This window comes from Meleagris gallopavo, chromosome 1, assembly GCF_905368555.1.
Source record: "Meleagris gallopavo chromosome 1, MGAL_WU_HG_1.1, whole genome shotgun sequence".
Classification (NCBI taxonomy): Eukaryota; Metazoa; Chordata; class Aves; order Galliformes; family Phasianidae; genus Meleagris; species Meleagris gallopavo.
In genome coordinates, this window is record NC_139404.1 from 190,629,255 (window position 1) to 190,653,114 (window position 23,860).

Genomic DNA, 23,860 nt, shown 5'->3' on the forward strand with positions numbered 1-23,860 from the left:
TCCGCTTCTGGCGGCCACTGCTTCCGGAGGCGGAGGGAGGAGGTGGGGGTGGCGGCGCCATGAGTTTTCTCAAGCGGTTCCCGCCGCCGGCTGATGGTGTCCGCCATCGGCAGCCCGACACGGAAGCGGTGCTGGCGGGGCGCAGCCTGGGCGCCGGCACGCTCTACATCGCCGAGAGGTGCGCGGGGCCGCTGGGGGGTGAGGGCTGTGGGGATCGCAGTAGGCCGCGGGGAGCGCGCTGAGGGGCAGCTGTGTGGGGCGCAGCCCTTTCCTCGCAGCCCCCGACCCTCCTTCACGGGACGGCAGAGTTCAGCGCTGCCCCTCCGCGCGCTGTGAGGAGCCGCAGCCGCCTGGCTCAGCCCGCTCCGCTCAGGGCCGAACGAACCGAGGGCCCTCGGCCGCTTATCTCGTGTTACCTTAATTCTGTGAGTGCTGCACGTGGTTAATAGGCGTTGGTTAACGTGTTCCAGAAGACGGTAACCGAGATGCTGTCTGCGCGCTTCAGTTATCGGATTTCAACTAAAAGAGGGGAAATTTAGGTTAGATGTTAGGTAGAAACTCATTACTCAAAGGGCAGTGAGGCCCTGGTGCTGCTGCGCAGGGAGCTGTGGGTGCCCCATCCCTGGAGCTGCCCAAGGCCAGGCTGGACCCGGTGGGGGGCAATCAGCCCATGGCAGGGGGTGAAACTGGATTGGCTTTAAGGTCCCTTCTAAGCCGTTCTGTGATTCCATTTATGACTTCTTTAGAAGTTTGGGACCCCAGCTTGTTCATTAAGGCAATATAACTTTCCTTACTCATTGAAAAGTGCTCTAAATGTGGTGCGGTTGACAAGGAGGAAGGAAGGGATGCCATTCAGAGGGACCTCGAGAGGCTAGAAAGGTGGGCCTGGGTGAACCTGATGAGGTTCAACACGGCAAAGTGCAAGGTTTTGCACTTGGGCCGGAGGAATCCCAGGCATCTACACAGACTCGAAGGAGCGGTCCTTGAGAGCAGCCCTGAGGAGAAGGCCCTGGGGGTCTTGATAGAGGAAGAAGCTTAACATGAGCCAGCACTGAGCCCTTGCAGCTCGGAAAGCAAATGATATCCTGGGCTCCATCAGAAGAAGGGTGGCCAGCAGGGACAGGGAGGTGATTGTCCCCCTCTACTCCGCTCTTGTGAGGCCTCATCTGGAGCACTGTGTCCAAGTGTGGAACTCCCAGTACAAAAAAGACAGAGAGCTGTTGGAGAGGGTCCAGAGGAGAGCCACGAAGATGACCAGGGGACTGGAGCACTTCCCCTGCAAAGACAGGCTGAGGGAGTTGGGGTTGTTCAGCCTGGAGAAAAGAAGGCTGCGGGGTGACCTCATTGCAGCCTTTCAGTACCTAAAGGGAGCCTACAAACAGGAGGGGAATCAACTCTTTGAAAGGGTTGATAACTGCAGGACAAGGGAAAATGGTTTGAAGTTGAGGGAGGGAAGATTTAGGTTGGATGTCAGGGGGAAATTCTTTACAGAGAGAGTGGTGAGGTGCTGAAACAGCTGCCCAGAGAGGCTCCGGATGCCCCATTCCTGGAGGTGCTCAAGGCCAGATTGGATGGGGCCCTGGGCAGCCTGGTGTAGTATTAAATGGGGAGGTTGGTGGCCCTTCCTATGACAGGGGGGTTGGAGCTTGATGGTCCTTGAGGTCCCTTCCAGCCCTGGCCATTCTGTGATTGAACATATTTCTGCAGTAGGCAAGTGTGCATAGAACAAAATCAGCGTCTGAAACGTGCACAGAGAAGTGAATTGTCATGCTGCTTTCAGACTGAGACATTCCTGAAGTGGTTAATATTATTTGAGGACTTTCAAGCCACTGGAAGTTGTTAGTGCTGTTTTATCCCTTCTGGAGAGGAACCTATCTGGAATTTCAATTTTAATGGCTGTTTACGAGGGTGGATAGTGATAGTACAAGAGGGAATGGTTTTAAACTGAGACAGGGAAGGTTTAGGTTGGATATTAGGAGGAAGTTTTTCACACAGAGGGTGGTGAGGCACTGGAACAGGTTGCCCAAGGAGGTTGTGGATGCCCCATCCCTGGAGGTATTCAAGGCCAGGCTGGATGTGGCTCTGGGCAGCCTGGTGGTTGGCAACCCTGTACATAGCAGGGGGTTGGAACTGGATGAGCACTGTGGTCCTTTTCAACCCAGGCCATTCTGTGATTATATGACTGTTTTGTTGAGCTGCTTGGTTGCAGATATGATGGCTTCTGTTTGCACAGCATCTGCTCTTGCTGGGTATGGTGCTGAGTTTCCTTTTAACTTGATTTCAGTGGATGTCACAAAGGTCAGCATCTTTCAAGCAGCTGACAAACACAGTTAGTTTGGGGTATTTGTGAGTGATGAAATCACAGAGCTGCATCTGGGGAGGGTCAGGGGGCTGTGAGGAAAAGGCTGTGCCCCAGAGGGCAGTGGACATGGAGCAGGCTGCCCAGGGCAATGGAGCTCAGGAAGCATTGGGACACCGCTCTCAGACAGAGGTTTTCATGAGGAACAGTCTGGGACCTTTTCACTGGTTTTGTCCTTAATTTCTGCTGCTCATTATTTCTGTTCGCTCTCACAGAATCACAGAATATGGGGAGTTGGAAGGGTCCAACAAGAATTACTGAGCCCAACCCCTGGCTTCACACAGCACTACCCAAAATCCAAACCTGCTGTCTGAGAACGGTGCCAAAATACTCTCTGAGCATTTGAGGACTGAGATTTGAGAACGTTTGATAATTAGAGCAGCAAATGATGCTCTGGAATCTCTGTAGTCATCTTTGGTAGGGTAGATATCTACAGAGAGTAGGAAATGAAGAAGTGAGGAGAGAAATTCAGTCTTCCATCCAAAAGGGGTGAAGCTAAGATGTGCTTAAGGTGCTCAGATTCACGTTTCGTAAGGAAAGATGACTTTTCCCTTCACCTTTAAGATACGCTGTAGCAAGGTTGTGCTGAGGCAGTTCAAGGATTGCTGAGTAATTCCCCAGAATCTCTCTCTTTTTGGATTTGGTTTGGTTTCCTACAGGTGTGAGTTGCGTACTTTTATTCTTCTATTGATTTCTAACTTCTGTTGTTTTTTTTTTCCTATTTTTTCTTTTTTTACCTCTTTTTTTAGCCGCCTGTCATGGCTGGAAAACTCAGGAGTTGGCTTCTCCTTGGATTATCCCACCATAAGCTTACATGCTGTCTCCAGGGACCTGAATGCGTACCCCTGGGAGCACCTGTACGTCATGGTGAATGCCAGGTTTGAAGGTGAGCCCCACCAGTACAATCCCTTCCTCAAAAAGGGAATACATTTTGGATTTTAAAACTTAAACACTTAATTCAAGCAATATCTTTTCTTTTTCATAAGAAGTGGGAGATAATTATTGTAGAATTGAAGTTTTGCCCTTGTTTATGTCAGTGTGTACTCTTTGGTATCCCAGCACATGAATGGGTACAGCCAGAGCCACTGAAGCAGGTTCTCTTCTTTCTTAAAGCCTTTCCAAACCATTCTGTTCTGCTGCAGCCTCCCTGTGATTCCTGTGCTTACGTATCATTTTTGCTTCATTAAATTTATGCTAATGTTTCCTGAGTTCCTGCTGTTTCCCATTAGCCTGGAAAGAACAGTAATTCATGTTATTAAGCTTAATAGATATTCATAGCATTCCCAGTTCTGCCAGACCCTTTAATGTTTCATTTAATGTTATCAACTCTGTTGTATCGTTTGAAGAGCAATGAGTGCTAAGTCTTGAGCAGGCCTGAAGAAAGATGTTATTTCCAGCTTCTAATTGTTGCAGTGGTGCTTGAAAACATGTTATCCTTCCTGTGACAGCTCCTAAAACCTCAATAAAACCTCAAAAGATTACATAAAAGAATTCTGGCCACGGTAGGTGCCCAGCTAGGGTGAATCTGAGTGTTCAGTTCTCATGTCTGTCCCTGGCCTGTGGTTTTTAACTGCTGAGTAGTGTTATATGGAAACGTCACTGCTTTGTTGGCTGCAGGAGTCTTGATTTTTCAGTCAGGCAGGGTACATCCTGTTTGTCCTCGGATGTTTTTGTAATGCTCTATGTGTATATTTGTCTTGTCCTCAGCCTTCTTTAGAAGGCAGGCAGGGGTTGACTTGGTTGAAAACAAAGAGCTGGATGTAGCAGCAGCAGCAAGCTGAGCCTGGGGAGGTCAGTTCCAAGGGGATTGGGTGAATTCTTTGGACACTGCATTGTTTGGGGTAGCAGACTGGCAGCTTCTTGGCTTCTTCATGTTCTTAGTGTTGCCAGTTCTCTTTGTAATAAAAGCCACTCTTTGTGGCACAGCCTTACTGTAGTCCTCTCTTTCTGTAGAAAGTAACCATGCAGTTCTGAAGCCGTCGGTTCAACCTCCCCAGCCACAAAGGGATGAGCTGTAAGCTGTGTTCTGCATGGATTCTGTTTTTACAGAAAGCAGAACATCGTGTTTTTGCTCAGTTATTCAAATATGTGGTGCACAGAAGTCAGGAAGCAAGGTTTTACCCGCAGCTGACTTGGGCTGTGAGGAGACTTTCTGCTTCATTGCCTTGCTGATTTGCTAAGAACACGAGAAATTGAGTATGGCCTTCTGTCAGTGCCAGTCCTCTGTGAGAGACCAGACTGGAAACTGGCTGATCTCACGGCAGCAGCTCTAGGGATCCCTAATACCTCTAAGACTTTCAAGAAGTTAATGATTTTATATGTATCTCAACCACTCTGAAGGTAACCTATAAGGATTGTGGATTACATGAACATTATAGAAAACGTGGCTCCTCAAATTGAAAGCAGAGTTCTTGTGTGCATTGCAAGTTTTTCCAGGTGCTGTGAGAGGACCTTGTTGTATGCAGCATGGATGAGAGCGGGTTTGTCGCAGACTGTGTCCAAGTTTCTTATGATTCTAGAGGCTAAACCTGTCTTTTTTGGACAAAATAAACATTTTTCTCTTTAATCTGGATTTCTTGAAGAGGAGGAGACGAAGGAGACCCCCATGGCTGAAGGGGAGGAGGAAGACAGCGATGACGATGTCGAACCGATTGCAGAATTCAGATTCGTACCTAACGACAAATCAGCCTGTAAGTGAAGGAAGGGGAAGGTGTGCTGTACCTGATGTGAATGACACGGTCCTTCAGAGTCTCCTTAGCATTTCATTAGGAACGTGCTAATGTTTGAATGCTACCGCTGGAAACCAATCATATCTTGTTTTGTGGGGAGCTTCCAGTTGGATCCAAGTTTTAGGAATGTGATGCATTGGATACTGGAAGGAATCCTGAAGAGGGTAACCAGAGACTGAGTTGTTGCCGTTGCTTCTGTTGAACCTTTGTTATCAGTGACTTGATGGAAGCATGCATGGAGCACCAGGTTGGATCTAGGAAGTCTGATTTGTTTGTTTGCTTGTTTTTTTCTCTCTGGCCTGGCTGCTGGCTTGTTGGATGATGAGTATGAGCTCAGTGGCCATTCTGTTGAAATAAGTCTCTCATCACTCATTCCAGAATTTCTTGCTGCTGCCTGTGGGGTATTAATGGAAAAACAAAGAAGTTTTTTCTCTAAATCTCTGCAACTCCTGACTTCCTTGATGCGTTTTTGGTACTGCTCCCTCTAGTATCCAATATTTTCAGCATCTGGTCATGTCATGTCTGGTCACCAGCTGTTGTGACTTCATAACCTTGATGCATGCAAGGCCCTAATGTCAGATCAGACTTCTGATTTTCAACCCATGAAAGTAGAGCAACTATTAAAATGCAGTGTAAGAAGCTGCTTCTAACAGCATCTTAGCTGAAGTTGTCACTTCTAGTTGAGATGGGAGCCTGGTTCTGCAGGTGTGGTTCCTGGAAGTCCAGCTGTGCTGCCAGCTGCTGGGTGGAGGTGCAGGTTCCCTGCTCCCCAGCTGAGAGGTGCCAGCCCTACTGAGCACTTGTGCTTCACAGCAGCCAACTGAAAGCACTGGAAAGTAACTGTTGGCGTCTTTCTTTTGGGCTGCTTGCTGAGATGATTCTGTTTTATTCATACAGTGGAAGCCATGTTTTCAGCAATGTGTGAATGCCAAGCTTTGCACCCAGACCCAGAAGATGAAGATTCAGACAACGACTACGAAGGGGACGAGTACGATGTTGAGGCCCGTGGTTCGTAAGAGTTGTTTCTTTCCAAATACCTTGGGTACCTGGTATGACTTCTGTGCTATCTCTTAGGAGAATGTTTTGATCTCTTAAGTTGTTCCTTGTGTATTACTCATCTTGCCTAAGCATTTCATATGCAACAGGCACAGTATAAAACATGGAAATCCACAAAAAATCTCTAATCAAGCTGTGACCTATTGCTGGAATTCAGCAAAAAACGTTCTGATTCTCAGAAGCTGTTTGCAGTGAACGTCCTAGCACAAGTGTCTGTTGTCCTACTGAGCCAGACTACTCAGTGTAGGTGTGATAAACGTGCCCTTGTCCTACAGAGCTGGAACAAGGCGACATCCCCACCTTTTACACGTACGAGGAAGGATTGTCGCATCTAACGGCAGAAGGTCAGGCCACACTGGAGAGGTTAGAGGGCATGTTGGCCCAGTCTGTCAGCAGTCAGTACAACATGGCCGGGGTGAGAACAGAAGATTCCATAAGGGAGTTTGAAGGTAAGACGCTCTTTTCTCTTCCTAAAGAATACGTGAGAACAGTGGTTCTCCACTCTGGTGTCCATAAACACCAGGACTGAGCAATTACTGTGCTGATACACTGGATGTATCAGCAGTGGTTTTATTTTTCACAACCCTGGGTTATAAAAATGGCAGTGGTTCTACATGCAATACGTTGCCTGTTATGGGATGTGGGCAGCGAGGGTTGCTGTGTTAAAGATTGTCAGTGGGTGCCATTTCTTCTGCATGGAGGAATTCAGTGTCACTTTTGCTTCATATGCACTTCTGTGTCACGTGCCACTCTGTCACACTGCTCCTTTGCTGCTGTCTGTTGAAATGCAGCAAAATATAATGGGAAGCTTCAACCTTTACTGCCTTACCATACCACCAACGTCCATCTCTGACACCATGGGCCAACAGAATACAATAGGAGGCATTCCTTTTGGAGCAGCCCTCGTAAAATATACAATATCATTAATAAAAATTCAAGTGTTTTGTTACTTAGATAATATTTTTCTTAAAACATTAAGGAAAGCAACAAAAACATAAAACTAGTGACATATTTGACCTTGTTTTTGTGAAACTAATGCATCAGCCTCATTCACTGGCAATGGTTGCAATTCTAAGTGAGGTCTCAAGGTGTTCATCAGAGATTTTTGATGGAATTTTGCTCTTCCTGTACTCCATCCTTGGCAATTATTCACAAGTGTGCGTACTGCCAAAAAGCCATAGCATGAATGTGGCGTGGTTTGAAGCAAAGGATATTGTACTCTGGTAAGAGAGGTCTTAGGAAAGTCTGGTAAAGAGACATGAGTTGATTTTCTGATTGCAACTCGATACATTCCATTTGAAAATTGGCTGGTATTGTATTTATATCAACTGAAAATGGTGTTGCAAACATAAACTGATGAACTTTTTGGCAATCTTAAAACCTATTCTCAAACTCCTTTATGAAACAAGCTGCTGCACGTTCCTCGTTGGTCAGAGCTAACGTATAGAAATGCACACAACTATTTGCCATCACTGTGCCCTGCTTTCAGTTGTTGCAGTGGCACATGAAAATGAAAAAAGAAGTGAACATCAATAATTATGTCATTTATCTTAGAGCCATGTGGGTAAGTTTGATTAGCCATCCTGATCTTATTTGCTGTGGTACCGCTTTTTGGTTTTCTGTGCTTATTAGTATCCCCAGGGCTGCTCAGTTCCAGAATTGCTATCTGTAACATAGGGCAGTTGTTCCTTTTTCTCGACTTGCTGGTTGCTGAGGGCAGTTTCAGAATGAAAGCTGGCCTCTTTCTGCTTGAGCCTAACTAAAGCTATTTAAAGGAATCGTATTCGTAACACGGAAGTTTAATTTAAAAATTATTTAAAGTCTCATGCTGAAGTCTTTAATAGGATAGAATGACTCGAGCTTGCAGGAAGTGGTGAAATCTTTTAGAAACCTACTGATACACCTGAAGCAAGGCCATGGACTTGTGAGCACATCAGCGTCTCCTTCGGGCACTTTCTGAAGTTCAACCAAGGCGTTTTCTGCTCTGATCACCTCTTGTCAGCAGAGGGCACTTGCTCTCTTCTGCATGGTAACACCTGCTGTCCTGTCTGCGTTTTGTGTAGACTTGGCTGTTCTGTGTTGTTTTTCCAGATGGGATGGAGGTGGACATTGCACCAACAGTTGCAGGGCAGTTTGAAGATGCAGAAGTTGATCACTGAGGAGGACGTATGCTGCTGTAAGTTCTTCTGTCTTCTGACAGCAAAGCTTTTCAGTCTTGCAGAGCATTCTGTCTCAAATTTGTGTAATGCAAGTGATTGCAGATCTGCAGGAAATGCCTTGTGATATCAGAAGGATGGTGACTTAGAGAAGGAAAAGATTGCTGTAGTTGTTGCAGGTATGGGAAGATGCTCAGTGATCTGTCACACAATGTCCAAAACTGACTGTATAAACCATCAGCCCGTGTGGGAATGCGTGGCTGGAAGATGGGTCAGCTCTTTAGTAGATTAACATTTGTCTCATCTTGAATGTTTTTGGATGCTGATATATGAATTCTGGAGGCAGTACTGGGAAGTTACTGTCCTCAGTATCCATCGTTTCACCCTTAGTGTATGAGATTTCCCAGGGCTTTCAAGGGGCCAGAATGTTCCATAGCACCACAAGTCCGTCTCTTCTTTCACTCTGAGTGGAGCAGGAACTGTTCCTGATTAAACCTATCCAGCACCCTGGATGGGACTGTGGTCAAAAGTGCACAATGGAGAATCAGCAGCCTACTTAGGTGACTCTGTTGGTTGCCCTCTTGCCTACCAGCACTTGTACTGCATCACTCCTCTTGTGGCATTACAAAGTTTGTCTGTTTCCTGGCTAGTGCTGGATGGGAGAGGAAAAGCAACTTATTTGGGGAGCTGCAAAGCCCAGTGGGAATGGGATCTTACCCCTCCTTCAGCAGTGCTGTGTTGTCCCACCTCTGAACTGTCTCACTTGAAATGCCAGAGAAAGAACTTGTGGAGCAGACTGCGAAAAGCTGAGGGGAAGAGGAATGGGGCAGAGGAGGAAAGGGCACAAATAGGAAGAAAGCTGAAAAAAGTCAGTGAAAATGGGTCAGAAGTAGTTGGAGATTATAGTGGCACTGAGGAAGAGTCTGCAGCTCTGAAAAAGGCTGCTATGGAGAGACTGTGCATCTACTCCCCTCTTGTGTTCCTTATTTTAATTTGTTGCTGGACTCCTCTGAGGTTTTGAAAGGCTCTGAGTACCCACTTAAAACCCACTTAATCTCAGGCCTTGCCATTGGTCCTCAGTTAGTATTTATTATTTGGTGTAGGAGCTGTTCCAAATGAAGTCTGGATTCTGGTTGCCCTACCTCTGAGCAGCTACTTTATCTGATACGAAATAAGGTTATGAAATTAAGGAAACTCTTCAGCTGTGGTTATTGTGACTCTTAGATTCTGAATGAAAAGCTTGGCTCTGATGGCTGTCTCCAAGATTATTTCTGCCCATGGCTTTTCAAGCTAAAAATAAGAATACCCATCTGTTTTAAATTCAGATCTGAGTGTTTGTTGTGCTGGTTTTAAGTTGAGCAGGTTGAGGATTCTGGCTGGGAGCAGATCTCTAGGGAGCCTGACAATGCAGGTAGAAATGGTTTGGATTGGTCTCCTAGCAAAGCACACAATGCACTGTCAGAAGTAGTTGTGGGCAGCAGGATTCTCCCTGCTGCTTACCATGGGAGGTGGCTGGCTGCAGGAGATCAGTGCTGCCAGAAGTGGATGGGTAGAGAGTTCTTTGGCTTGCTGCTAAGCTGCTGCTGACCTCAGGATGGAGCTGATCCCCATCAGGATGGATCAGAAGATCTGCACGTGCTGTATCAGGTGTTACACCGAGGCAGCAGCTCGGGAGCTGAAGAAGCTTTTAAATGCAACCACCCACCTCGCTGTGTCAGTGTAGTTTAAGGAAGCTCAAAACTGTAGGCTGTACTGCAGCAAGAACGAACAGAAGGTGTGACGTAGGAACAGCTCTAGGCCTGTGCTCATCATCCTAACAAGTCTGAGCATGAAGGCTGCTCGGTTCTACGTCCTGAAAACAAAGGCAAAGAGTCTGCTGTTACTCTCAGTAACCTGTGGAGCAGCTCGGTCCTTTTAGCTTCCTGAACTGCAGAAACAATTGGCAAGAACATCCTGCTGGTGATCCTTTAGAGAGCAGTGTCCTTCTGGAATGCTCCTGGTGCGTGTCGCTGCTCGTTACCCAAATGAGATGTGGCAGTTGCCTGCAGAAGCTCCTGGAAGACTTGCTGATGCAAGACATGGGCAGTGTTCATGTAACAAGAGGTGTTTTGTCTGTCACATCACGAGGCTGCCGCTGTTCTGAGCCAAGTGGTGTCTGTGTGCTGTGAGGGGTCTTCCAGGCACAGGCACACAGCAGCTGACCCCAAGTGCTTGCTGTCCTGAGCTGACCTGAGTTTAGATCGGCTGTCAAAGGCGAAGATGATGCCCAGCCATTCCAAAAATTAATGCATTTGATGTGAAGTGCTGTCCTCTGTGGCTGTGACCAATGGATAATTGCTGCTCTACTGTAAAGATTACTGATCTCTTATTTTAATGCCAATTACGTAAACTTTGGTGTCTTGTATCTTTCAGATTCTTCTTGTGGCACTTCCAGAATAAGCTGTAAAACTGAAGGCGTTGCAGTGACTGTTGGCATTTAATCTTTAATGGCTCAAGCTCAGACATCGAGGTCTATAAATGCTTTTATATATGTTTAAAAAGGGTTTGACATTTGTGACCACTATGGGGTTATTAAAAAAAAAAAAAAAAAGCAAAACAAATGAATTCTCTCCCACCTAACACTTGAATGGGGCTAACCAAGGGTCATTTTGAAGAAGCCTTTGTAGGAATTCTGGGACTTCAGAAAGAAGAGTGTAAGTAGAACAGAATCATAGTTTGTCCTGGAATTTTCCATATTTTTGTACCTTTCTTCATTGAGTAAGTGGAATAGAATGGCAGTGTTACCGTGTGAGACCGGAAGGAAATAAGGTCAGCCATGAATTAAAAGCAAAGCTAAAGGTAATGCCCCTCAAGTAACTGGTTTTATTGGTTCACTGCTGTCGCTCTGAATTCTCTGGGAGCAAAGTTTGGGTAGTAGAATGGAGATGGAATGAAATCTCTCGAGTCTTCAAATGCGAATTGTTTGTCTTTGTATTAAATGTTAACAACGTTGTTAAATAAACTTAAGATTTTTGTATCTCACAGTCAACTCTGCATTGCCGTTCTCAGTCCTTTACTTCAGCAAGCTTCTGGCAACTCTGACATTGGCATCCATTGACTTGTTAGCATTCTCTAAAAGAATAATTAAAAAAAATCAGTGAAGCCGTTTCCAGCATTTACCCACATGTGAGAATATAAGGGCCAAACATCTGTACAGTGCTGAGAGGTTTGTTCTGCTTCTACCGTTTCACTTCTCCCTGCTTTGTGATGTTTTTGTGCTGGGGCAATGGCAGCAAATTCATTGTTGGTGTTTTTTTTTTTATTTTCCCTGATACTCAAATGGAAGTTTGATACTAAATGTTGTCCACTTTGATTTGAAGCTGACTGACTTGAAATTTTTTTTCAACATAATGAAATTGGTATATGAAGAGTTTTCCTTCCCTGTCCTGTGATCTTGGAGTGTCACTGAGCGGTCCTGTCCTGCCTGGTATGTTGGTTTGGTTTCAAGGTATGTGAAAGTGACAACCACTCTGAATATTTGCTGATTACTTCAATTTGAGATTATTAAAAAGTGAACTCTTATTGTTGCTGACTAACAAGTTTTTAGCATGTTATGCAACAAGACATTCTTCATGAAACTCTGTAGTCAGCTTTGAAATTCAGAGCACAGTAAACATGCAGAAAATCTGTAAGCTAATACTTGGAATTATGAATTTTCTTACATTTCTACATTGCACAGCCTGCATGTGGACTGGTATAATGTGGATGTTGGCACATTTCTGTTTATAAACATGCTGAGGATGATGGGAAATGGTTTTGAGGAAAGATTTAGGTTGGACATCAGGGGGAAGTTCTTCACTAGGAGAGTGGTGAGGTGCTGGAACAGGTTGTAGATGCTCTGTCCCTAGAGGTGTTCAAGGCCAGGTTGGATGGGGTCCTGGGCAGCCTGGCCTAGCATTAAATGGAGAGATTGGTGGCCCTTCCTGTGGCAGGGGGGTTGGAGCTTGACCCTCGAGGTCCCTTCCAATCCAAGTCATTGTATGATTCTTCTGCAGCTACTCTTGCTTTTAATGTGAAGGAACAAACGTTCTGTAGACTTTAATACTTTGTAGTGTTTTCCAGCACTGAAGGAATACCTTGAACTCCTGGCAGTGAGCAGTTCAGCACTCCAGACTGCACAGCCCAAATAAGAAATGTTGGCTGAGGGTAAAGTAAACAGTCACAATCCTGTACAGCCAGCATGGACAGAGTTTTAAAGTCATCAGCACTGTTACATGTAACCTGTACTCTGCACTATGGATTACAACAGTGCATGGGATCGACAGAAGCAGCAGAAATACCATCTACCACTTCCTACTGTTTTCTGACCCTGAGAGGGAAATGAAAGTTCTGTGCAGTTAACACTTAATATTTTGTTCTTTGCTGAGCCTCCCAATGATGAGCTAAGTGTACTGGACCAGTGAGGCCAAGCAGCTGTCTGACTGACTTTCAGAGAAGAAAAACTGTCGACTGAGACAGAGACCAACATCAGTTTAGCTCTGGGATTAAATCATAGAACAGAATTACACAGGTTGGAGAAGACCTTAAAGATCAATTCCAACAATCATTGTGGTTGAAGTAAAAAGGTAACATAAGGTACATGTAGGCATTACCTGGGTTCTCCTAATCATACTGCCTTACTAGCATCTCATATACAGAAGAGTAGATATACATGACATATATATGTGACTTAAAATAATCCAGTGGCTATAAACAGAGCAACTACTTGTTAATTGCCCAGATTTATACAAAATTTATTTTGTTTTAAACTCTATGCTATGCCAAAATAATCAGATCTGTCATCTTGGCTTTATGGACTTTGACTGCAGGCCTTCAAAAATGATGTGCAAGCAGGGACTCTAATCTGATAGAATTTGGCTTCCTCTAAGTCTGTATCAGTGCTTTCTCTTTCCTGCTCACTTAACTTTTGTACTCCTTGAAGTTTACTTCTGAGACCTTTATCTTATGGGCCTTGTGGGCTCAAAGGAGACATGTGGATGAATTCATGATGTAAGGCTCATTTCCTTAAGAAATGAAGCTACAATCTGGGCTTAAATACAACAGCGAAGGCAAACCCAGTGCAGAGAAACCAACAAAACATGTAAAGTATGGATCATCTTGAAGTAGGTAAAAGGGATAAAAATAAACAGTAAAGCAAGAAAGTGATAGGTATGAGCTTACCAATGTCTGCTTTAGAAGCAGTACATGGTTTTCAATTAAAGGTTATGTGCATTGGGTATCTTCTGTTCTAGCAGCCCTTTGTGGTTGTTATAAAGAAATGGATGAATGTAAGAATGGCTGAAAGATGGAGTCTCAGCAGGTTCAGCCTGGGCTGGGCTGTTTGCTGTACAGCTTCTTGCCAAGAGAAGTTTCCTTTCGTAAGCCTACCGGTGGTAAAGAGCTGCTGAAAGATAACTCCACAGTTCCATTCCATTTTGCTGTATTAGCAGTCATTTTTTTCCTTCTATTATTCTTAAATGAAATAATAGAGGGTCCATATAGTTGATCATCAATGTCTATATAGTTGATTTAATTTTGTAATATAATCTGAATAAACCTTGGAAAATCAAGGAAAAACATTATTGCAAGAAGTGTGAAATGAAACTACTTCTCAAACTCTTACAAAAAAGATACCAGACAGCAGTAGTTGCTCAAGACTTGGTTCACAATTGCAGTGCAAATACCTCATTTGCTTCCTTCTGTTCCCCTTTGTTCACCATATTTAAAGCCTGAAAAAAAATATCCCTAAAACAGAGAGCAGAGGAGCCTAGAACTGGAATCTTTGTACAATTTGTTGACCATCTTGCCTCTCAAAACTACTTGATCTTAAATTTGAAATGTGTTTTGATGTGTTGCTTACAAAAATGAAACATTCAGAAGAAGCTTCACACTGGAACAGAGCTTGAAGGCTGGTACTACTGGTGCTCTTCAGCTACAAAGGATGTGTTTGTGCCAGTTCAGCAGTCAGCTTTCCTGGTTTTACTTCTTTTATTACTTTCTGTATTGCAAATGCATTTATTTCAAGAACATCTGGTCAGGGTTGCATAACATCAAGGATGCATCAAGTTCCATGTGATTCATCCCTACGCATTGTATCTGTTTCTGTGTGTGCAGAAGACAATCTGGGATATTTTTTTTTTAAACTTAAAATGCACTTTTAGCTGTGTGGCTACAGAACTTGCTGCTTTATTATTGCTTTTCCCAATCAAGGTAAACGTTCAATAGATTGCAGTGAGACAGGGTGGGGCAGAACCTTCCTGAAAGGAAGAGAAGGGTTACTTACCTGCACTTCACTATCAAAACACTGCTGGTCCTACAGGTTTGTACTTTTGCTGTAGGTCACCTCTAGAATAGAGCTGTGTCAGTTCTTCTAGGGATCAGAAAACAAATCAGCCTTTTTTCCTCTCGGAGGTTTGTACGTGGCTTGAAAGGGATTGCTGAGGTACTACAGAGGGAAATCTTCAGTTTTGTTTCTGCAGCTGCTGTCTATGCGAAGAAATCCAATAAAATCAAACTCCGAAAGGTCCAGAATTCATCTAAACTTAAGTTTTATATGCCACTGTAATTCAGGTCAGCAAATGGCACTTATGGCTAAAGTGACAATGTTTCAGTGTTCTAACAGTCTTTTGCATTCATATGGCTTAACTGAAATGCTGGTAGATATTCTCTGATCTAGTGTTACAAAGGAAGGTTTTGAACACAAAGCTGTAAATGAAATTTCAATACATGAAATCTGAAAATACAATTGAGAAGAGGTGTGGAAGTCGATGTCAATGCTTTTTCTGAAAGCCTCATTTCATTTGGAGGTGGCTGCAAGTTAACTTGTTTGAAAATACTTCTTTCAACGTAGTACTACTATAATTCAGATTTTAGTGTCTTCTGGTGTCCAAGAAAGGATTTCCATACAAAAGCCACAAGTACTGTACCTGAAAAGACAAAATACAAAACCAGCATTTATTTAAATGTATTTTGAGGATGATGTAGTTCTTCACAGTTGTTTTCAACTGCTGCTGAAAATTAGCATTATGTTGAAGTATCTGAGCATCCAACATAAAATAAGGGTTGCTGCAGAATGGAATTCTCATCTAAAAGTGCTAAAGACAGTCCACAGTCTGCAAACACAAACTTGTTTGCAGAGAAAGCTTCAATCAGCCACACCAGTGATCCTTAGGAACTGATAGTGCAGTGTTTCTTGGGATGATAAACCAAAGATGGAACAGTTTGACCAAGTGAAGTCAAAGTGTACACGACCCCTTTCCAGGTCAAGAAGGATATACAAGGATAAACAAATATAGAAATGCCCCAGTCTCAGTAGACAGGTTAAGGCTGAGTCTACGGGCAAGAAAGGCACCTAAATACAGAAAAGTAGACTGACTACTTTCTATCTCTCTTGACAAAATCTGTATGTTCTGATTCAGAAAGATGATTCTGAAGGAGAGTATACCTCACCCACAGCTTTTATTTTATTTTTCTTAGAAATGCTTACTGAAAGCAGTCTGCCTGGTAACCTCCCACTGAGTGCAGGGTTGCTGTTTAGGCTGTGTTGGGTCAGCGTGGCTTTGTTCAGAAAAACTCCAAGGTTGTTTTAATGTTGCTGCACGCTTCTCCTGAAGGCTTTCTCAATGTAAAAACCTCCCAAGCCACAACTGCCTGCCAGTACTGAGAAGAGTTAATCTGTCATCTTTTTGACTACTCTTCAAACAGCTGCTGACAGCTATTAATCAGCTCTTCATCTTTGTCAGACTAAGTAAGACCGGTTCCCTCAGCATCCCCTTGGTGACCAGCTACTCCACGCCCTTCACTATTTTGCTAGTCTTCCATGGGATCTATTTTGAGTCAGGGGATTTCAGCTCAGACATGTTCTAGATTTGAACAGAAGGAAATAGCAATATCCCACTTCTCCAAATCATGTGGTTTGTCTTACTTGCAGACAGAATAAACAATTGTGCCCTTGATAAATCTGTGGTGTGTCTTAGTTCCAGCGAAGTCGTATTTCAGTTGAGCTTTGACCTTCCTGATTCTGTTCCGAAGTGTTTCTGCAAAGCTTGTGTATGCTTCTTTTGCTGCCTATCCCTGTTTCTACACCTTATCTGCTCTCCTTTGCTTATGGTGAGGCTTCTTGTCAATGGGGAAATGCTTTCCATCAAAATGTTCAGGCTGTGTGGTGGATTGTTCCTACATGTCTGAATGTTACTAAGCTCTCAGTAAGCTTTTTAGGAAAAAAAAAAGCTTTTCATGGAACACTTCTCCCCTTGTGGCAGCTTCCCAGGGAATTCTACCTAGCAATTCCCTATCTAAGCACAATTTGGTTCTGAAGTCCAAACCACTCTGCTGTTTACCTTTCCAGTCTTCTGAACCCTGAACTCTTGTAAGGACTTCAGCCCATGCTGCCACATTCACCACCAGCTCTTCCCAATTTGTGAGCAAAATCACTCATTGATCCATGTGTTTTTGAATTAAGACTTCAAATGAGTTTTCTAGGCACCTCCTGGATTGCACTTACTCAAATGCATGAGTTTTGCTCTCTCAGGTGATACCTCCATAGCTGAAAACTCCTGGGAGTACAGGAATCAGGGAGGAGACTTCTGCTACTCGTTTGCTGAAAGCCTCCTTTGCTACCCAAATTTGTCCAGATGGTCTACAACAGTCTTCCACCAAGATATCCCAATATTACTTCCCCTCCAATCTAGATCCAGCAGCTCTCAGACAGGCACATCCCTGGCGTTGCACTGGAGTTCTTTTCCCATGGTCAAGGAACTTGTTAGCATTGAGCACAGCTCCCTCTTTCCTTTCCCTGCCCATGAATCACAGAAGGTTGGAAAAGACCTCCAAGATCATTCTGTCCATCTGTTCCCACACCACCAATACTTCCCCTCTAAACCATGCCCCCTAGTACAACATCTAAACGTTTCTGGAATACAGTGAAACGTGCTCCAGCTGTGCATGCTACCAAACCAAGTCACTGGTGTCCCTGAGGTGCTAAAGGTGTTACTGCAAATGGACTTGAAATTCTTGTTTTCTCACTTAAATTTCACATTTAAGTGTCCTGAGCCTGATGGAAGCTCAAATATCCTCTCAACAGAAAGGTGAAAATTTTACCTGTACCCTTGCTTACCTCTTCCATTTACATCTACTCCAGAGTGACTTTTGTGGCATTTATTTTCTAATCTGATGTTGAAGAAATCATTTTCTTTTAAAGAACAGCAGTAGTCTTTCAGGTAAAACCGATCCAAATGAGGATCAGTGACCATTTCTCTTATAGTGTTAGGAATTTAGCAGGGTAGAGAGCCTTATTTTATTGCTCTCATGCCCAATATCTTGTTACCAGCTCTTCCTGCAATCTCCCTGATACTGAAAGAGAAGCATTAACTCAGTCACAATCATCACTAATGGTGCAATCATGCCTGGACAACTGGCATGAACTACATTGGCAGTGAAACAGCAACTGTCTTTGTTCCACCAGAGCTTTTACATTCACGGTACTTATTCAAGTTGTAAATATTTGCTGACATCTATATTCACTACAATTGTTAGCTGGTTTAATGCTACTGAAGAATCACCTTCACTGAAACTTCAGTGAAAACGCCTTGAAAAATGAGTTCTTAATTCATAATTCTAAGATAATATTCACTGAAGACTCTTTTGACACCAGTTGATCTGCTTATCCTACTAGAAAACTTCAATTTCCTCCTCTTCTTGTGAAGGTGATAATCTTCCTCTTGTTCCAAGTGCACTTTCTATGAAAATTGTTTTAAAATGGCAGTTCAGAACTGGCTTGTTGGTAGCTCTGGGTACCCATTATGTACTGCATGGTCTCTCCTGGTCATCACTGTATTTGCTATGCTCATAAATGAGATCATACTGCACTTTGCACTGGCAGTTGGAAGTTTCATAGCATACTACTCTGTGTTTCTGCACATGCTGATTATTGAGGCACATCACAAAAACCCCTAACAGTCTCCTAACAGAATTTCCTGAACAACAAAATAATTTAACCATCTAAGTTGCTGATACTGAGAAAAGTGAGACCTCAAATGAGCATCTAACAATGACTCTGTGGGTGTCTGGGGAGTCTGGGATTATCCACAGACATGTGGACTCTGAAAGCAGTCCTTGCAACTACATATAAGTTATTCCTTCTCTCATCATTATCTTCTTTAACAATTGTCCTAAACACCTCATCATCTGGCCCAGTTCTGGAAGAATTATTTATATTATTTACTAATTTTCAATAAGTGCCAGTAAAATGTCATTTCAAGTTAGGTGAAATGCCTCACATCTAACATTTCATGCTAGAGTTGCAGATTTGCACTCAAGTATTAATTCAGTTTTGAAAAAGATCTCTACGCTTCCACCTCAGGCACCTTAACATTCTTGGTCTGTAAAATAAGGTCTATGTACCCACGAATATCCATGTTTTATACCTGATGTGGTGGTTGGTGACCCTGCACATAGCAGAGGGATTGAAACGAGATGATCATTGTGGTCCTTTTCAACCTATGATTCTATGATATGATATTGCTGAGAGACTACTGTGCTCCTCAGATAATCCACAGGCCTGACATCTGCACCAAACTCTTCTACTGCAGCAGTGACACTTCACAACAAGTGCTTTGTCCCCAGGATTCACATCCTTACAGCTGCTTGGTCTGGAGTTCCTTCCCCTGATAAACTAGAGAGACAGTATCTGACATTTTCTGTTTGTGTTCTCTGTGTGTAGCTGATGTTAAGCTGCTGCTCGTGCATCTTCTGCTAGGAACCAGGTGATGTTCACCAGCTTTGCCTAGGACATTCCTTTAGCTATATTAACTAGAACAGCTGTTGTCAAGCTTACTCTGTTGTGCAGTTATCCTGTTTGGATGTGTAATTTTAAAAACTTTAAAAAAACCCTGCATTTTAGTTAAGACTTCATTAAAATATTTGTTCTCCATTTTTGAAAGTCACCTCAAAATAACTTTTTTCCTTCTCTGTGCATGTTATTTGTTACAACTGAAGCCTTTTGTGATGTTTTCTGTCCATGTTTTACTACTCACCTTGTTTTCAGTACCACAATAGCCCCTTCTAATAGGATCAACAGTCACAAAAGGACTTGGCATTAGCTGAGTGCCTCTTTATATACTCTCTAAGCAGAAAGCTCAAGATTTGGAGGAAGAAACTGTAAACAATCAACAGCATGAAGCATTTTCATCTGCACCAGATGAATCAGAATGTAAGTTAGCAAAGCTCCAGTTACTCATGGGTATTCCTTAAACTAAGAACAGATTGTTTCTAACACTGACTGGGAGAAAGACATAAAATGGGAAATGTAAAGCTTTGACACGATGGAGATGAAAAAGATTTGATATTTGATCATGATAATTGAGATAGCATATTGCCCTAATATGATTTATCTTTAATTTAATCATCCTCTCATTCTTGTGTACAAAGTAAGACAGAAACTGAATGCTAAACAGTTTGACTCTCTTGAGCTTTTTAGGCTAAGAATTACTTTCAGGTTGCCTCTTCTCCTTTTTAATACTCTTTTCAATCACAAACTAAGTAACACTTTCTTAAATGCATGAAGTATTATGAACTTACCTAAGCATGGTGCTATCCAATATACCAGTGAATAAGTAAGAAATCTGTCATAGAAACAATGTGGATGTAATGAAAACGCCAACGCTGGGTTAAATATTGCTCCTGTAAGATTTCCACCTGAAATGAAACAGGAACAACATGAAGTCAAACAATCTTTCTTAATATTCTTTCTAAATGAAATACTGAAACACGTGTGCACAATGCTACAAGAAATGCATACCCTGCAATAAAATACATTAGCAGCAACCATTTGAGCAGATGAACTCTTTTGCAGTTTTTTACTGTATTTGTTTAACTGATGCAGGAAGTGAAGCATCTTTCCTTCCCTCTGTCTTCAGATGTAAATGAAGTTGCCTCAATTTTACTTACTAACTGCCCCACATGTTTTATCAATCCTAAACAGTAGTCATTGTGTACATCATTGTATCTATTTAGTTTCTTTAACCTTATTCTTGATTGTCCTAGGTCAATTAACCAGTGTGAACTTCGACATTGCTCTGTGTACAAACACTCTGTTGCTGTAATCCTCATTTGTCAGGAAAGTTTCAGTAAGGTCTTTGTTATTCTCTTCTGTATTTCTGCCTCTGTACGCTCCCCTGTATTTCTCTGGCCATTATTACAGTTCAGAAAGGTTTTAGGAAGAAATCTAGACCAAAAAAGGTCACTTGAACATCTGTCACTTGAAAATGTCACGCATATTACTTCAACCTCAGGACGTGAGATGCAGACGCACCTCAGCAATTTCAGGCCATTCTGTCTTCTTTGTAACACTGCCTGTAAATTAAGCACAGAACTCAAAAAGGGGGGTTTTGTCTTTCACTAATGAAATATTTTCTCCAAGTAAATACCCAGATATTAGGAGGAAGTTTTTAACAGAGTGTGGTGATGCACTGGAACAGGTTGCCCAAGGAGGTTGTGGATGCCCCATCCCTGGAGGCATTCAAGGCCAGGCTGGATGTGGCTCTGAACAGCCTGGTCTGCTGGTTGGTGACCCTGCACATAGCAGGGGGTTGGAACTGAATGATCATTGTGCTCCTTTTCAACCCAGGCAATTCTATGATTCTGTGTTCTTTACCAATCTGTGTATGGCCTGCATCCTTAGCTTCTGAGTCATTCTTTTATATTCAAAGGCATCATCTTCTCTTTCTCCTATTTAGTTAAAAAAAAAAAAAAAAAAAAAAACCTTCCTATTTGCAGCATCAGAGGGTTTGTTTTGGTCTGATATGCACTGTGTTGACAACTAAGTAAAAAATAACAAAAAACAATCCAAATATTTTGAACTGAGAATAGAAATCTAAAGGGAGAGCTGGTAGTTTTCAAAATACTCACTATAGAATCTGATGTTATTTGTTGGATTAAGTTGCATGATATGCTTAAGTAACTTACACGTGTACCCAGTAACATACAAACACTTATTTCCACCAATTTAACTCAGTCCCTTGTGAAAAAAAGACATTTTCATGTTCTGAAGCCCTTCATGTTTATCATTTAGATGGGTATAAGCCATAAAAATATGGCTATGCTTTTAACACTTCATCCAAATCAAAGCTGACATAGAGCCAGAGATATTCCGTCTTACAGTCCCATTTTAGACAACAGTCATCCACACAGCTTTTAGACACACAGCAGAAGATAAATCATGCATGGAAATGTGATACAATACACACAAGATGTATTTTGTAACATTTCTGATTCATGCCTGACTGCAGTGTACAAATCCTCAGGGCACAATCAGTGTAAAAAGACACCATAAGCATAAAGAGTTTTTTTTTCTAAGTTTAATTCACCTTTTAGAGGTCCCAGCTAAACCACTGCATCTTTCGCATCTTTCCAACTGAAGCCTTGGTGGATCATCATTCATACAATACTGTAAACTAATTGATGTTTCTGTAGGGAAAATGGTGTTGGGACCAGGTTGCCTAAATCAGTGCTGGCTGTCTAAGCTTTTGGTGCTGAGCGAGCAAGAAAGAGCTGTTCCTCTCAAAGAAGCACTTCACTTCTTTATGCACAGTTAATGGAGAGGCACAGATTTCCTAAGAACAATCCAGCCCAGCCAAGTTAAGAATCTGTCCTTCAAAGCGTGGGTACCAGAGGCTGGCCTGCTGCAGGCCTCGTTTACAAGGTGCTCATTCATTCAAAGCACTGCTTCTCCAACTGGGGAAAGGAAATATTTCCTTAGCAGAGCTGGGGAATTGATCTGGGGTGAACACAATCATCCCGTGGAGGCAAGAGCTGTCAATGCAAAGCACGAAGCCCCATATTTGGCACAGAAATACATAGAAATGGCATGCTATTTCTAACCTGGAAAGGGGAAAAAGCAGCACCTGTGAGCTGTAATGAAGCACGGCCCATTTAGCACATCATGCAGGAGAGAGGAGGTGGACAGATGGTGGCTGGGGCCACGCAGAGCCGCACAATGACATCGAGTGCAGCATGCAGGTTGTGGATGTCTCCCAGGTGCTATTGCTGCTGCTACTGCTTGGTGTGCCATCAGTGGCCTTCTGAAGTGCAGGACAGCAGGGTGTGCCCAGGGGAATCTATGTGTATGTGAGCAGAGGGAAAGGGGCTGGAAGAATGGTCTGAGAACCTATCAGGAGCCTTATGTGTACCTTGCTAACCTTCCACTGAAAGGGTCTGCTACAATGCAAGCCTCTCACTTCATCACAGAAATACACACGAGCAGGCTCCCACGCTGCCTGCAATACCTCAGCAGTAGGAACACTGGGGTTTATGCCCTCCATTGCTTCAAGAGGCTTCAAATCACAGCTCAGGAGAGCACAGCAGGGGGAGGATGCCACCTATCAGTTCCCCTTTGAACCTGAGCGCATGGCAAAGAACACAAACCTCAGGACGCCTGGAGCAGTGAACAAGTAAGAACGTTTTTCTTTACAGCAGCCTTCAATGTAGGTTTTAAAATAGCAGGAAGGAAAATATCCAGGGCACAGCAGATCTGGTATTTCCTAGAAATAAATCTCTGCAGATGGACTGCACTGGATAATCAGCCACCTACTGCAAGAAACAAGTGAGGAAGCCAGCCTGGCCCAGAACACTGGGCATGAAATCTTTGTATGAGCTAGCTAAGAGAAAGCTGTGTGGCACGTATTATTTTACAAGAATATTTGCTCAGCAGCAAAGGAATGTTAAGAATCAGGAATCCAGCTTTCTATGCCTGGAGAAGAGGTAGCAAAATCCTTGGCTACAGTTTCACCTACCATTTCAGGAACGTTCTTAGTGTGCTAACAAGCAGTTACACTTTGCTTCTACGTTCAAATATTAATTTCAGAAAGTAGTTCAAGTTGCTAATTAATGAAATTCTCCACGGGGTTTTAATCTTTCAGATATTAGCTAACTTGAGCTAAGCATAATGAGTAAGGCTTTTTTTTTTCCCCTCCATGAATACATCTGAAAATTCGACTGTGCTTTTCATCTTACTCTATTAGTTCAACCTTTGGGCCAAGAAGTCAGCAACTGCAGACATCTGCAGATAAGGCAGTGATCTCCTCTCATAGATGGCTCATTTCCTAGGTGAGTTGGGGATCCTGCTGGACGGACACGAGCCAGCAGTGTGTGCCTGCAGCCTAACAACCATCAGCTTCCTGGGCTGCATCAACAGAGGGCCATGAAGATGCTCAAAGGGCTGGAGCACCTGTCCTGTGAAGAAAGACTGAAAGAGCAGAGAGGGTTCAGCTTGCAGAAGAAAAGGCTAGGGAGACTTTATTGCAGCCCTCTAGTACTAGAAGGGAGCTTCTTAGCAGGAGGTGGACTCATTTTTTACATGGTCTGATAGTGACAAGACAAGGGGGAATGGCTTTAAGCTAAAAGTGGGGAAATTTAGGTTAGATGTAAGGTGGAAATTCTTTACTCAGAGGGCAGTGAGGCCCTGGCACTGCTGCCCAGAGAGCTGTGGGTGCCCAATCTCTGGAGGTGCCAAAGGCCAGGCTGGATGGGCCCTGGGCAGCCTGAGC

At 43.3% G+C, this 23,860-nt stretch overlaps 2 protein-coding genes across 3 annotated transcripts in view; one reads left to right on the forward strand and one right to left on the reverse strand.

Annotated features, from left to right (window-relative positions):
- Positions 1-11,328, forward strand: CLNS1A (chloride nucleotide-sensitive channel 1A). Its single transcript, XM_019612101.2, has 7 exons — positions 1-178; positions 3,109-3,245; positions 4,942-5,049; positions 5,986-6,096; positions 6,420-6,593; positions 8,236-8,320; positions 10,713-11,328. Exons 1-6 carry the CDS (start codon positions 60-62, stop codon positions 8,301-8,303), a joined length of 717 nt encoding a protein of 238 aa, XP_019467646.2. The 5' UTR covers positions 1-59; the 3' UTR covers positions 8,304-8,320; positions 10,713-11,328.
- The window catches only part of AQP11 (aquaporin 11), a 20,731-nt gene continuing 2,226 nt past the window's right edge, over positions 5,356-23,860 (reverse strand). The window contains exons 2-4 of one of the 2 annotated variants that reach the window (XR_792305.4): positions 19,896-20,012; positions 14,602-15,244; positions 5,356-11,411 (exon numbers count right to left, since the gene is read on the reverse strand). Coding sequence is in view for 1 of the 2 variants with exons in the window: in XM_019612317.3 (XP_019467862.2) it covers positions 15,174-15,244; positions 19,896-20,012 (188 nt within the window). In the remaining variant the exon portion in view is untranslated. Of the gene's footprint in view, positions 11,412-13,817; positions 15,245-19,895; positions 20,013-23,860 lie in introns of those variants that run through there. The other variant, XM_019612317.3, reaches the window with a different exon arrangement.

Bases quoted from the DNA above. Each gene is read 5' to 3' on its own strand.
- CLNS1A (XM_019612101.2), top strand. From the start codon at position 60: ATGAGTTTTCTCAAGCGGTTCCCGCCGCCGGCTGATGGTGTCCGCCAT. The intron at 179-3,108 runs GTGCGCGGGGCC...CTCTTTTTTTAG, and splicing joins ACGCTCTACATCGCCGAGAG to CCGCCTGTCATGGCTGGAAA. The intron at 3,246-4,941 runs GTGAGCCCCACC...GATTTCTTGAAG, and splicing joins GGTGAATGCCAGGTTTGAAG to AGGAGGAGACGAAGGAGACC.